This window comes from Microcebus murinus, chromosome 12 (assembly GCF_040939455.1).
Source record: "Microcebus murinus isolate Inina chromosome 12, M.murinus_Inina_mat1.0, whole genome shotgun sequence".
NCBI lineage: Eukaryota > Metazoa > Chordata > Mammalia > Primates > Cheirogaleidae > Microcebus > Microcebus murinus.
The window spans coordinates 81,357,945-81,372,210 of record NC_134115.1 but is presented as its reverse complement, the minus strand read 5'-3'; the positions used below and the strand labels follow the sequence as shown (position 1 = coordinate 81,372,210).

At 54.2% G+C, this 14,266-nt stretch overlaps 1 protein-coding gene across 7 annotated transcripts in view; it reads right to left on the bottom strand.

The window, feature by feature from the left end:
* The window catches only part of DAB2IP (DAB2 interacting protein), a 187,878-nt gene that overhangs the window by 95,597 nt on the left and 78,015 nt on the right, over nucleotides 1-14,266 (bottom strand). For 6 of the 7 annotated variants that reach the window (XM_012771764.3, XM_012771768.3, XM_012771762.2 and 3 more), the window contains exon 2: nucleotides 4,965-5,068. In XM_012771764.3, coding sequence (XP_012627218.1) covers nucleotides 4,965-5,068 — 104 coding nt within the window. The other variant, XM_012771769.2, reaches the window with a different exon arrangement.

The window sequence follows — 14,266 nt, the reverse complement described above, 5'->3', positions numbered from 1 at the left end:
TGACAGGTGAGCAGGAAGGAGGTGTCGGGGGCCTCCAAGGGCAGCTGGGCCAGTGACTAGCCTCTCCCTTGAACCCCCTCCTCCCAGGAAATGTGATGGGGGCTGGGAGAAGGGCTCAGCTCTGGTGGGGTGGCTGACGCCCAGGTGCTGGGTGGAGAGGGAAGGAGGGAGCAAGGCGTGAGGAGCACTGGACAGGGATGGGAGGATGGAGAGACCCGCGCCCCACTCCAGGCCCTGCCCCAGACATGCTGTGTGACCTCGGAAAAGGACCCTCCCTGTCTGAGCCTCGGTCTCGCCTGTTCAGAATGAAAGATCTGTCCAGATCATTTCCACCAGCCTTTCCATGGTGGCGCTGGAGGGGGCTCACCCACTGGCACGCACGTTTGTGTCCACAGGCCTGATTCTGTGTTTGCGGGAGACAAAGACAGCTTAAACACGGGGAGCATGCGGGGAAGAAGCTATAGGAATAAGACGAGGGGTGAGCACCTGAGAAACCTGAAGTCCCCACCCCAGAGACCGCCTGCTGGCTCCACTCCTGGCCACCGTCCCTGTGGCTCCTGTGTCCTGCAGGAGAAAGTCCAAAGGCTTTAGCTCACCCTCCAAGTTCCTCACTTTTCTCTCAGGCCTTCTCCTTTATGCCCACAACCCATCCAACACTCCAGTCGCACAGGGCCATTGGCTTGTTCCAGCTCACTTAGATCCCCCTCTAACGGAAATACTCTTCTCCCTTGGTTCCTGACAAACTCCTATGTATCCCTCAAAGCCCAGCCCAAAAGAACCTCGTCTAGGAATTCCCTGTCCTTCCCAGCCAGAGATAACAGCCCTGTGTTCTGGGTTCCCACAGCACATTGGGCACACCTTTGTCACAGCAGCAGGACCACGGAGGATGTGCACAATCAAGCACCCAATAAAAGCAAGTTGTTGAAAGAAACCAAAGACCTGCTTCTAGAAGCATCTGCAATCAACCCAATGCTGCATTTATCTACAGCTTCTGCCAGCCCCCTGGGCCATCCCCTGCCTGACACTTCTCCTTCTCCATCTCAAAAAATAGCCCTGAGACCTAATTTCAGCTAAACCTTCAACATGACTCTCCACTTTCAACTTCCTGAGGAGGAATCAATGGGCTGTCAAGTTTCCCTGAGCCCCTGTCACCTCCCGCGCCCTGTGCCCGCCAGCCCTCGAGGTCGGCGGGAGTGTTAGGGGCAGAAGGAGGAGGAAGGTTGGGTCTGGGGGAGGCGGCAGGCTGAGGCATTAGGGGGACCTTAACAGTCACCGCCTCCTTGCTCCCGACATCAAACCTTGGTGTCTCTGCCATTGGGTGGCAGGTGATGGGGGGGGGCGCTGCTGAGGGCCCTGGGTGTCGGGAAGTGGGGCGGGCCCATGCAAAGCCCCTAGACCCGGCCTGACCAACGGGACACGCAGATCCAGGGCTCCCGCTTGCTGCCTGCTTCCTTCCTCCCTCCCTCCCTTCCAGCAGATGCTACTGGCACCTGAAGGCACACCTGGGTCTGAATCGCAGGAGCCTGAGAGCTGCTGGCCAGGGGTGAGCAGGAGGTGTCTTTGGTCACCTACTCCCAGTCCCCTTTCCCCAGTCCCCTTCCCCCACCTCCCCCTCATCTCAGGGCCCCCCACAGCTCTCAGGGCACATGCCAGCCTCCTGGCTCTGCGTGGCCCTGGGGAGCCACCTCACCCCCCAACTCTGCTTTCAGAGGGAGGAAGTTGCACCAGATGGACAGAAAGTCATCTTGCCAAGTCATGACACTGGTGTGAGGCTGTGCAATGCCTCCGACCCAGACGGGCCGACCCTAAAGCCCACCCTCTTAGCTACTACACCAGAACACTTAAGCACCTACTGTATGCCCAAACCACGTGCTGCCTTACAAAGTCCATCCCCCACCACATGTCACAGAGGGGAAACTGAGGCTCTCCCAGGGTCACACGGTCAGTGAATAGCCAGTGAATAGGTCTCCAAGAAGCTGAGGCGGGACTAGCACCGAGCCCCCAGGGCCCTGCGGAGCTGCTGCAGGACCTTGGCTGACTCAGACGTGGAGTAGGGGCCAACATGGGGCTGTGGGCCACCCAGGCTCCGGAACTGCTTCCGGCTGGATGGCGACCTCCCACAAGTCCAGCCCTTCCTAGGCCTCAGTTTTCCCGGAGGAGGTAGACAGAATGAGCCCGAGAGACTTTGGGCCCTGACTCAGTGATTCTCCCAGAGGGGCACACCTGTGAGAGGTGGTGACAGCCTAGCATCGGGTTTGAAATGGCAGCGAAGGTGGCAGTTATTCTGGTACATCCTGCGGTGTCTCCCTGCCTCCCCCAGGCACAGACGTGTTCCCCGGGCTCCCTCGGGGTCTACACAGAGCTGGAGCCAGCCGCACGTGAACAGCAGCTCGCGGGGGCACGGGAGTGAGCGAGTGTGTGCCTGGGCTGGGGGTGGGGAGGGTGCGCTTCTGCCCACCCCCCACAGTCTGTCCCCAAGGCCCAGATCGTTAGCGCTCTGGAGCGGGAAACAGAAGCAGGACTCAGATGGTGTCGGGGGACTTCCTCTGTGAAGCCCCCCCGCCCCCGGGACAGACCCAGGTGGCACAGTGGCACCTTCACAACCAGCCTCCACCAGAGTCCTGTAAGGAGGGGCTGTCAGTCCGTGTCTGACTGGCGAAGACACAAGGCTCAGAGAGGCTGAGTGACTAACGAGGTCACACGGGTCACAGACGAGCCCAGTTTGAACCCAGACCCCACCCCCCTCGCCTCCAAGCTCTCCTGTCGCCCCAGCTCTGGGCATCCAGCCCAGGATACAATCTCGATTCATAACCCTTTCCTAACTGCTACACGCAGAAAAAGGGCCAAAGTGTGCAGAGAAGGACACAAAACTTAAATGTACGTCAGTCCCAGCATCAGTGCCTGGCTCTGTCACTCAAGAGCTGGGTGACACCAGGTGAACAACTTCATGTCTCTGAACCTCAGTTTCTTTATCTGTGGAATGGGAACACAACAGTACTTCCCACAGGGCTGCCATGAGGAGTGGGTAAAATGACCCTGGGCCAGGCTCAGTGGCTCATGCCTGTAATCCTAGCACTCTGGGAGGCCCAGGTAGGAGGATTGCTTGAGCCCAGGAGTTCAAGACCAGCCTGAGCAAGAGTGAGACCCCTTCTCTACTAAAAATAGAAAAATTAGCCAAGCACAGTGGCGTGTGCCTGTAGTCCCAGCCCCTTAGGAGGCTGAGGCAGGAGGATCGCTTGAGCCCAGGAGTCTGAGGTTGCTGTGAGCTATGATGATGCTGTCACCCACTCTAGCCTGGGTGACAGAGTAAGGCTCTGTCTCCAAAAAAACAAAGGCCACCGTGAACCGTGAAGTCCATCTCTCCATGCAGACACTAGGCAGGCGGGACGGGCAGCTGGGCACTGGGGGGCGGGAGGTTCCCAGGACCGGCTCTGCCTCTGACCCACAGGCAGCTTCCACCACAAGAAACAGAGCGGAGACACCACCACAGGAAAAACAGCAAGCCAGCAATTAGAGAGCCGCAAATGACAAAACTTCAAGGTGTGATGACGCGCCTATCAGAGCAGCAAAAGAGGCGCTGGAGGGGTTCTGGGAGGGGCGGCAGCCAGCTCTTCCTCCGCACAGCCCGAGGAATGTGCATTCTCACCTGGCTCCAAACCTCAGCCCCACCGCTCATTAGCAGCTGGGGCTTTAGCCCTCTGAACCTCAGTTTCCTCAGCTGTAAAATGGGGCCATCAACACATCAGCTTTCGGGTTGTCTCGAGGATTGAAGAGATCGGGTATGTCGGACAGAGAGCACAGTGCCTGGCACACAGTAGGTGCTCCATCAATGGAGGTGGTGATATTATCATTAGTCATCATCCCCAAAGGCCCTCTGAAGGCTCACCCTGCCTGCTGGGGTCCAGAGAGGGCAGGCCTTCCCTTGGGCCTCAGCTCTCAAATATCACCTCCCGACCACACCACCTCCAGAAAGCCCTCCTTGGTTTTCCCTGTCACGGCAGCCTGCTTTCTCCTCCGCAGCCCTTAGCGCCCACAGGAGAATGTGGGCTCCCACGGTCAGGGCTCTGTCCCCTTGTGCTGTCTTGGCCGGCTCCTCCCACTCCGCCCAGGTCTGTAGAGGGCTGCCGGGCACACAGCGGGCGGGCCATAAACTGTCAAGAGAACGAACGGATGAACCAACGCTCAAACATCCGCTCCCTACGGACCCGAGCTCCCGGCGGGAAGAGAATGTGTCTGCTTCTCCGTGTCTCTCGTGCCTGGCAGCACTGGACGAAGGGACACACAGTGATGCTCGCCAACTAAGGGAGTGAAGGGCCCCAACTGTGTGCGTGTGTGTGTGCATATGGCAACACAAAGGGGCATGGAGAGTCAGGCGTTAAGGGTCGCCGCGTTCTATTTCTGTGAAGTCGTTTAGGTTTGTAGTAAAAACACGCACGTGTGCTGGCGGGGACCACTAAATTCAATGGCTGCGATACCTAGACTGTGTTTTGTTGATTCTAAGGCATGATCAGTTGCAAGATACAGCATTATTTTATGTGCCACCAGAAAAGCATTAAATTGTGGCATGCCGTGGACTATAACTTGAGAGATGTTAAAATATATGGAAACAAAAATTGTGCATCTTAAAGTCGAGGAAGCAAGGTGTGCGTGCACACCTGGGGTGCATTGATCGGAGCTAGCAGGAGCCTCTCCTTCCCCCAGGCCAGCTCGGCTCTGGGCCCTGTGGCCTTCTGGGCCGTCTGCCAACCTGCCCCCTCCCTCTCAGGATGGGACTCCCTGGGGGACGGGGCTGAGCCACCGAGAGGGGAGCAGCCGAGGGGTCGGATACCTAGAGCAAGGGAGGCTGGGTGCTCTCCCGGTCCGTGAGGCTCCAGGAAGGGGGGCCGCGGGGTCGCAGAGCAGCACCCCGGGCGAGGTGGTGATGATGGTGGCAGTGGCGGTGGTGGTGACGCAGAGATAGTTACCGTGACCCGGAACGGCGTAGCGGCCGAGGGCTCCATGCTAGGGCTCTTCTCTGAGAGGCTGCCGGGCAGGCTGCGCCGGGAGCCCGGCCTTTCTTGGGGCGACTCTGCCAACAGAGGGGGAGAGAGAGGTTGAGCGAGAACAGCCAGGGCCACCAGTCAAGCCAAAGACAGAATCACCACCTGACCCAGCAATCCCACTCCTAGGCACGTACCCAAAGGAACTGAAAGCAGGGACTCAGACAAATACCTCCACGCCAATGTTCACACGGCCAAACAGCAAAACCCAAGAGTCCCCCGACAACACAAGGGGACAGGTACACGCAGTGGACTGACACTGCACTCTAAGGAGCAAAGTTCTGATGCATGCCGCAATCCGGATGAGCCTTGAAAACATTGTGCTGAGTAACTCAAAAGCACAAATACTGTATGACTCCACTTACATGAAATATCTAGAACAGGCCATTTCAAAGAGACAGAAAGTAGATTTGAGGTTACCAGGGCCTGGTGAGAGGTGAATGGGAAGTTATCGCTCAGTGGTACAGTTTCTATAAGGGGTGATGAAAAAGTTTTAGGAATGGATAGTGGTGACGGTTGCACTAAATTGCAAATATACCGAATGCCACTGATTTGTGCATATGGAAAGGTTAAAATGGCAGATTTTACGTTATACACATTTTACTACAATTACAAAGAAAAAAAGGGAAAATATGATCCCCGAAGCCCACACTTCTTGTAATGGGGTGAGTTCCCTGTCACTGGAGGTATACAAGCATACAGATAACTGAGCTATCTCCTGGGATGACGCACTCGGTGGGAGCTTGGGTGACTTCCCAAGTTCCTTCAAACATGAGAATCTGTGATCTCTGGCATCCAGTTCAGACCTTCTTTTCTAGAGGCTTTAAACTTGGGGAGCCTACAGTGGCCAGGGAGGTAACAGAACCAAGGACAAGTGGCAGCTGCTTGGCTCCAGCTGGTTATTGCTACCCTGCAACTGGGGGGCCCAGGGGCAGCCATAGCTTCCATGGTTCAAGAGACGCTGGAAACCTGGGTTTTTAAAAATATGAAATCGTCTCACTTAAATGGTGACAGCTCATTGAGAGCTCTGAGCCATGGTCTGAGCACACCTATTTAAAGCCTCCCAAGTCAGTCCAATCTGGCCACTGTCCTCGCTGGTCCTCACACCATGCTCGGACAGGCTGCCTCTTTTCCACTGCTCCAGCTGCGGTGCCCCACAGAGCACCCCTGTCCTGCTCCCCTCTGCCAGCCGGCCCCCTCTACAGGCCCTGGAGAAGAGACCCTGGGTGAACCCCTCTGCCCCCAGATCTCAGCCCCCTTCTAGCACCTATAGCAACGGGGAGATTGAGTCTCCTGTCAACGCTCTCATTTGTGTGTGTGCGTGTGTGTGTGCATGCGTGCGACTGCAAAACTCCTAACACCCACGCCTAGTGGCTGCATCTCCACCTTCCCAGCACCCTGCATGGAGCCTGGTGCACGGTGGGGGCTGCTTGGGAAAGACCTGTTGACTCACAAGGAAGAGAAAGGGCAGGCGGAGTTTCCTGGGTACGTGAGAACACAGGGGTGCAGGGTGGGAGGGGCACGCCTGGGCAAACAGCTGCACGTGTTCATGCAGACATACCTACACGTGCACCCCAGCTGAGTACAGTGCCTCACCCTTGAGGACACAGAGGTTATGGGTGGACAGTCCCCCAGGTGGAGGTGGCATGTGCTGTCACAGAGCACAGGCAGGCTGGGTGGTGGGAGGGGACGACTACATGTTCACACAAAAAGCAGGCTTTCCAGAAGGCAGGACGGGCTGCTGGGGCACTGTCCCTCCATTCCCTCCATGCGTCGCGTTGGACAGGAGGCCACAGAGGCATGGACGGACATAGCTGGGCCCTCCCCCAAGCAGGACAAGCTCCAGTCCTTAGCAGCCGCCAATGGCCAGCAGGCAGAGCCATCTCGGGACTCGTTCAGGCCCAGCTGACCACCAGGCAGGCCGGGAGCTGGGGTTGGTACCAGGCCTAGATGACCCAGCCCTGGGCCACCTCCTCCAGAAAACCTTCCTTCCCGGATACTCCTCCTCTGCCCAGAGACATCATCCCTTGATGTCTCCCTCACAGTGTTTTCTACTTAGAACATTCCTCGCCCCTCCCCCCCATCTCTCTAGTCACACTCAAGGGACACCCACTCTTTCTGGAGGTTTCCCTAGGAAATCTCTTCCCACGCTCCCCAGTCTGCCTTCATCTCTCGTCCCCTCCCACCACCCAGCCTGCCTGTGCTCTGTGACAGCACATGCCACCTCCACCTGGGGGACTGTCCACCCATAACCTCTGTGTCCTCCTCAAGGGTGAGGCACTGTGCTCAGCTGGGCCAGCGCTGGTCACCCTGTTTTCCCAGAGCAGACACTGAGGCTCGGGGAGCAGTCGCTAGCCCACAGTCACATGCTAGCAAGGGGCAGAGCAGGAATGAGGGCCTGGGTGAGTGTGGCACCCCAGTCCATGACTCCTGCGCACTCAGCACCCTGGGTCCCAACGTCCAGCAGAGGAACCAACACGCAGTAGGTGCTCAGGGCTCGGTCTTGGCATACAAACTTTAGCCGGAGGCTGGCCCCTGCGTGCAGCCGCCTCTCCAGAGCCAGGAGTAGAGATGGGAGCTGGGCAGCCCACGCCCGACTGCTTCCAACCCCCTCGGTGCCCTCAAAGAGAATGGACCCCTCGATCTGGCACCCAAGCCCATTCTATCTGGCACCCTCTCTGGCTTCTTCTCTTGCCAACCAGCTTTGCTGTACCTGCCATGATGCAGGGAAGTCCTGCCTCCATGCCTCTATCCATGACTCTGCCTAGAACTCTCTTCCCCCAAACAGCCTCCTGTGGGAACTCAGTCCTGCTTTGAGCTCCAGGACAATGCCCCAAGGATCATCACTTTAGGCAGAATGACCCCCAGTCCCCTCATCAGTCAGCCTTGCGGCCTTACTACTTGTCTTCTTGGCAGGATGGGTCGTCTGTTTCCAGCCCTCACCCTGAGCCAGGCACCCAGCAGTGCGACTCGGTCAAGGTTTGTCCATCAATTTAGCCCACAAATATGGGGCACCCACTGCAGGCTTGGAACCTGGTTGGTAGAGTCAGACCTGTCCCCCAGGGCTCTTGGGATTGCCAGGACACAGGAGCTGAAGATTCCAGGAATGACCCTCCCTCTCCCGAGACACGCATACATACATCCACGCACACACGCACCTGGCCACTGCTTCCTGGGTGGGTGGGCCCTCATTCTCTAGTAGGCAGGAGCACATGGAGTCACCAGGTAGGACACAGGTGCCCGGTGAGGATGTCTTTCCTCTGGGACCAAGACTATGATCAGGACTTGCCCATAATCCTGCCTCTCGGAGGATTGCTCGGTCCAAACTCCCACTGCACAGATGACGGAGCTGAGACCCGAGGGCAAGAAACCTGTCCGTGATCGCAACCCAACAGGTCTATAGCACAGACCCCCAAACAGCCTTAAACTTCAGTCCAGAAGCCCCGGCGACATCCCCTCTGCAGAGAAGGGAGGAACCCCGGCAAGGAGGCTGTGGGGTGGGATGGGACCGGAGTCCGCTCTCCCTCCCTCGCAGAGCGCCTGGCTCTCCTCCAGGACCTCTCAGGACGAGGCCCTGTCCTCCACAGGAAGCTGGAGGGAAACCCGGGCACCTTCCCAGGTCTCTTCCATTTGGTTCCCAGTCCCATTCTCCACCTTTCGCCACCTGCCTTCTGCCCCAGAGCCCTGACCTGTATAGGCTGTGCTGCCCGAGCTTCTGGGCCCCTGGCTTCTGTGGGGTTTGGCCAGTGGGGAGCCCTGGCAGGAGACCAGGGGAGGGAAGACAGCCGCCTGGGCTCCTGCCTCCCTCCACGGAAGGGCCCAGCCACTGTCAAGGTGACCCTGTCCCCTGGGTCCTCGCCTTCCAGTGACCACGTTCCCTCTCCTCCTCCTCAGGCCCTGGTGGTGCAGCCCTGGCTGGCACCAGCTCCGGGGTCCTGCACTGCCCCCTGTGGTCCCCACACCTGCCCACACCTTTGTAGTCAGGGCCTCTATTAAACACTCCCCAAATCACCCCAGTCTCACCACATCTGCCTCCCACGGGCGGGAACTCAACCCCCTGAGAACCACTCGTGGAGCTGACGGGTCCTGCTTTACTACAGATGCGGAAACGGGCCCAGAGAGAAGCTGCCACATGCCCAGGGTCACGCTGAACACCAGGGGCGAGAGTCTGGGCCAGGCCGGGCCATCCCCTGACCCAGCACCCCGAGCAGCTTCCCCAAGGAGCCCGCAGCCTGCTGCAAGCCCCAAACACAGAGTTAATAATAATAACCACACGGATCACTGGGTTCTGGACTGATGTTTCTCAATTTTTTTTTCATTATCACTCTCCCTAAGGAGTCTTTTTAGGTACTTTTTCCTAGTTTCCTCTCCATAAAATTTTAATATCAAAGATATACAGTATGTTTTATGTACTGCTGTGTGTACATTGGGCTTTATACAGAAAAAAAAGTTAAGATTTTTTACCCACCCCACCCCCCGCCCCAGGAACAGGTGCAACTGGGGGCAGCATTGCCCCCGGTGAGAACGCATGTCGGGACTCTTGCAAATACAATCCCACGTGACAACCTGGACAGCTACGGTGAGCTCCATTTTCCAGTTGAGGAAACTGAAGCTCCAAGAGGCAAAAGTGATTTCTTCGAAAAGTCCTCCAGGGGAGGAAGCAAGAGCACATGCTGAGAGTCCCTTAAAGTGCCCCCCAAATCCACACTTAGGGGCTCAGAGAAGACAGAGGGGACCTGGAACATGAGGGGAGGGGAGGAGCCAGGCTGACACTAGGACACTGGATTCAACCCTGACCGCTGTGGGACTCCAGGCCTGCCCCCTTCCCTCTCTGAGCCAATTTATCGTCAACCCAGAGAGTAAGAGAGAGCAGTAACCATCTCTACTCCCCACCACCAATAAAAAAGTAAATAAATTTTTTAAACAACCCTCTCTTTTACACAGAAAAAGAAGGCAAGGAACTGACCCCCTGAGTCCTAACTCCTCAGAGTCCTAGACACAAGCATGCTCCTTTGGCCTTTGATTTAGCAGCACATTTTTTCTAATCTGGGTTGGTGGAGGCTTGGGCCTCACACTTCCAAAGCTCTGAGCACCAGAGCTGGTGCGAGCAGACTCCCAGAGAGGTGAAGGAATGGAGGTCACACAGCATGGAGGGGGCATCCGTAGGGACAGATCACAGGAAGGAAGACCCAGTGGGCTCTTAAGGGTCACCCCCGAGAGCTCAAAGCATGGTCCAGCAGCCTTTCCTCAGCTCAGACTCATTGTGTGACCTCTACGTGACCCCCCCGGGCAAAATTAGGCCACGGGACCAGCTGATCCCGGGTCCCCTTTCCACTAGGAGGATGAAGGAGTCTCCATGTTACCAGGAAGATCAGGCTGTCTGGAAGCCACAGCAGAGAAATGCATTTTAACCTTCATGTGTTTGCAAAAAAATAAATAAAATAAAATCGGTTTCATTCAAATGCTGCTGGCTTGGTTGCCATGGATACCACCTAATCATGAAGGATGACTGTTACTTGTTCCCATGGAAACACAGCGGCCTGAGGAACATCCTGTAATTTCAGACAAGACACCAAATTTCAGTTGTCGGGTTGCACTGCCCAGATCTTAATGCTTAAAAGCAGGTAGAGGCAAGCAACCTCTAAGGTTGGTGTCAGGAGGAAAGAAGTCAGCGAGGGTGTAGAAAGAGGAGGTGCTGGATGGGGGTGTATCCCCCCATCCACAGTGATCACGAAAATGCAGATTAAAACTACCGGATACCATTTCAACCTGTTTTGGTAAAGTTCTAGACCAGTCCAGAATTACAAAGAAATTAATTGAAAGAAATAAAAAAGAAACCAGTCCTGAAATATAAAAGAACTGTGACCCTGAATGTTGGCAGAGATGCACGGAACTTTTTCATCACTGCTGGCAGAGTGAGAAGGGTTTGGAGAACAATTAGACAAGAGCCAGTAGAAACCAACAACACGTATATTCTGGGACCAGAAATTTCTCTCCTACATGTCCGGTCTAGAAAAATGCTTCATCCTAGGCATGTGGAGATCTGTGCAAAGATGTTTACTGCAGTAGCATTTGTTTGTAGTAGCAATAAGTTGGAAGCGACCAAAATATCCACCCACTGGGGAACAGATGAATGTCCCTTGGGCCAGGCTTTCAGGAGAATACTACACAGTAAGGAAGAGGGGACCATTCTTGGTGTCTCCAGTCACACAGAACACAATGGCACCACAAAGGACCTAGATCTACATAGATCAACATGAACAAACCTCAGAAATATGATGTTGAGTGAAAAATAAATCAGTTGCAAAAGGACATACAGCCTGCGATCCACTTACATACATTTTTTCACAAGAATGTTCACAGCAGCTTTATTTTTAACAGCCAAAAACCGGAAGCGACCAAACATCCCTCAGTAGGTGAATGGTTAATCAAACTGTGGTACCTCCACACTGGGTAAGGTTTTATAGAATAATGCCCCCCCCTAAAGAAATCCACACCCTGATTCCTAGAACCTGTGAATATGTTACCTTACATGGCAAAAGGAACTTTGCAGATGCGATTAAGGATCTTGGGATGGGAGATTATCCTGAATTATCTCAGTGAGAACAACCTAATTACGAGTTCTTAAATGTGGAAGAAGGAGGCAAAAAGGTGAGTCAGAGAAACATGTGATGAGGGAAGAGGCAGGAGAGGTTCTAAGCATGGGAGGAATTCGAGCTGCCGCTGCTGGCTTTGCTGTGGACAAAGGTTGTCACCGGCCAAGGAGCGTGGGTGGCCTCCCTCTGGAAACCGGGAACAGCCCTCAGGCGACAGCCAGCAAGAAAATGCGGACCTCAGTCCTACAACCATATGGAACTGAGTTTCCCTAAACGAGGACTTAGCAATGGGAGGGGCTTCTCCCCAGAGCTCCCAGAAGGGAGCGCAGCCTGCTAACACCTTGACTTTGGTCTGGCAAGACCCGTGTCAGAGTTCTGACTCACAGACCCGTAAGATAACAAACCTGTGCTGTTTAAGATGCTAAGTTTTAACTTGTCACAGAAAATGAATACACATGCCGCGGACTACTACTCGGCAATAAAAAAGGAATGCGCCATTGATAGTCGCAACAACTGGGGTGGATCGTAAGGGCGCTACGCCAAGGGGAGAAAGGCTGTATCACAAGGTCGCCTGGTGTACGGTTCCACGCAATCGGCACGTCTAAAGTAAGATAATGGAGATGGAAAACAGGGGAGGGGCTACCAGAGGTGAGGGATGGCGGGGTAGGCAGGTGGGTAGCATGGGGGGGTCTTTGTGTGATGAAGTAGCCCTGCATCCCGATGGCAGTGCTGGTTACACGAATCTACACGTGACAAAATGGTAGTGAAGTATACACACGCACCCTACCAACATGCAAAAAGGTAAGGCAAGAAAGCAAAAAAAAAAAAAAAAAAAAGCATCCTGTGACATCCAGAATCTAGCCCAGCATGCACGGCTACACCATATCATTCTCCTTTTTGACATAATCTCACAAGATACAAACTCAGACAAGGTTACTCTGAGACTATGATAGTGAGACGAGACAAGGTCACTTCACAATTTGTCTAAGCAACCCTCAAAGACAAAGTCACCGTGCCACCCACGAAACACTCAACATCCCCCTCTCTTGGCTGAAATGAGTGGCTGCCGCTGCACCAGCAATCACAGCCTGAGCCCCACACCAGTCTCCTCTCCCTAGAGATTAAGACTCGTGATACAGGATCATAGAACTGCCTCCCATGTCCTTAGACCACCCCCGAATAACCCAACCAAAGCCCAAATCCTATGAGGTTCTTTCTAACACACTCTTGCTCTCCCTCGCCGCAGTGAGTAATAAACGCAGCTTATTCGGTTAGAGGCGTATTCCTGGTGGGTCTCTGGCTGGAGGGCACTGAAGCTGTAGGATCCATCCCACAGTTATGTAAGATGCAACCATCAGGGAAAACTGGGTCCACAGGACCTCTCTGTAGCATTGTTTGCAACTGCCTGTAAATCTGTAATTATTTTGAAATAAAAAGTTAAGGTTTACCATGGACCCTTTAGGCTGAAATACATTTGCTGTCTATGTGGTTGAACCAGCATGACATTACTTTCTGTGTGTGTGTGTGTGTGTGTGTGTGTGTGTGTGTGTGTGCAATCACACAGGAAAAAATCATATACAGCAGTCAAAAACTTATGAGAGCTTCTCCTTGCAGAGTGGGAGGGGCAATGAGTGGGAAGAGATGACTGTACCCTTTCCTGAATGAAAAATAATTAAGACTTCCGAAAGCTAATAGCAAAATTAAAATATAAATAGATGATATAATGACTCAGTACAAATTGTAGCCTCTGAATACATTTGAAGAGAAAGGAAAAGAAGAGAAAAAAACAAAAATCAGGAAATAAAACAAGACATTAAAATCAACAACGTCCCAAATGACCAGGCAGAAAAAGTGCATCAGGAAAGTCCAAAGATCAGAAACAAACCTGTGGGTGCGACAACACAGCTCCCAAGCCTGGAAATCCAGCTAGTGCTCCCTGAGAAAGCGGCCAGCTGAACGGGGCAGGGAGCCAAAGGTACAAACACATGCAACAAGTCACACGATCCTCAAATGGTTAGAACTTTCCAGACAGAGTGGTCCCACTCATACCTCCGTGTACATCTCTTTGCGTGTGTGTGTTTGTGTGTGTGTGTGTGTGTTGGGACAGGGGTAGGGGTGTGAGGGAAGCACATCCGCCCTGTTATTACCTGCTTTGAACAGTTAGCCAAATAAAGAGTGTGTTTGCTGAAATGCTGCATTTGGTAACTTGGTAGTTCTCCTGGCTCCCACTGAACACTCGTTCTAGTTCAGCCTTTGCTCACCCATCTCTGGGATGGGGAAGAGAGGTGTTATTTAGAGCTTACTAAACCTTACCTACCTGCGATAGGCAAAATCATGGCCCCCAAAGAGCCTGCATTCTAATCCCTGGAACCTGTGAATATGTTGTCTTTTATGGCAAAAGGGACTTTGCAGATGTGACTAAGTTAAGGATCTCGAGATGGGGAGATTATCTTGGACCACCCCAGGGGGGGCCCAGTGTAACCACAAGGGTCCTCCTAAGAGGCAGAAAGGTCAGAGAAGGCGACGTGGTGATGGAAGTAGAGGTGGGAGTGATGTGGGGCCATCAGACAAGGAGTGCAGGCAGCTTCTGGAAGCTGGAAGAGCAAGGACACAGATTCTCCCCCACTGACT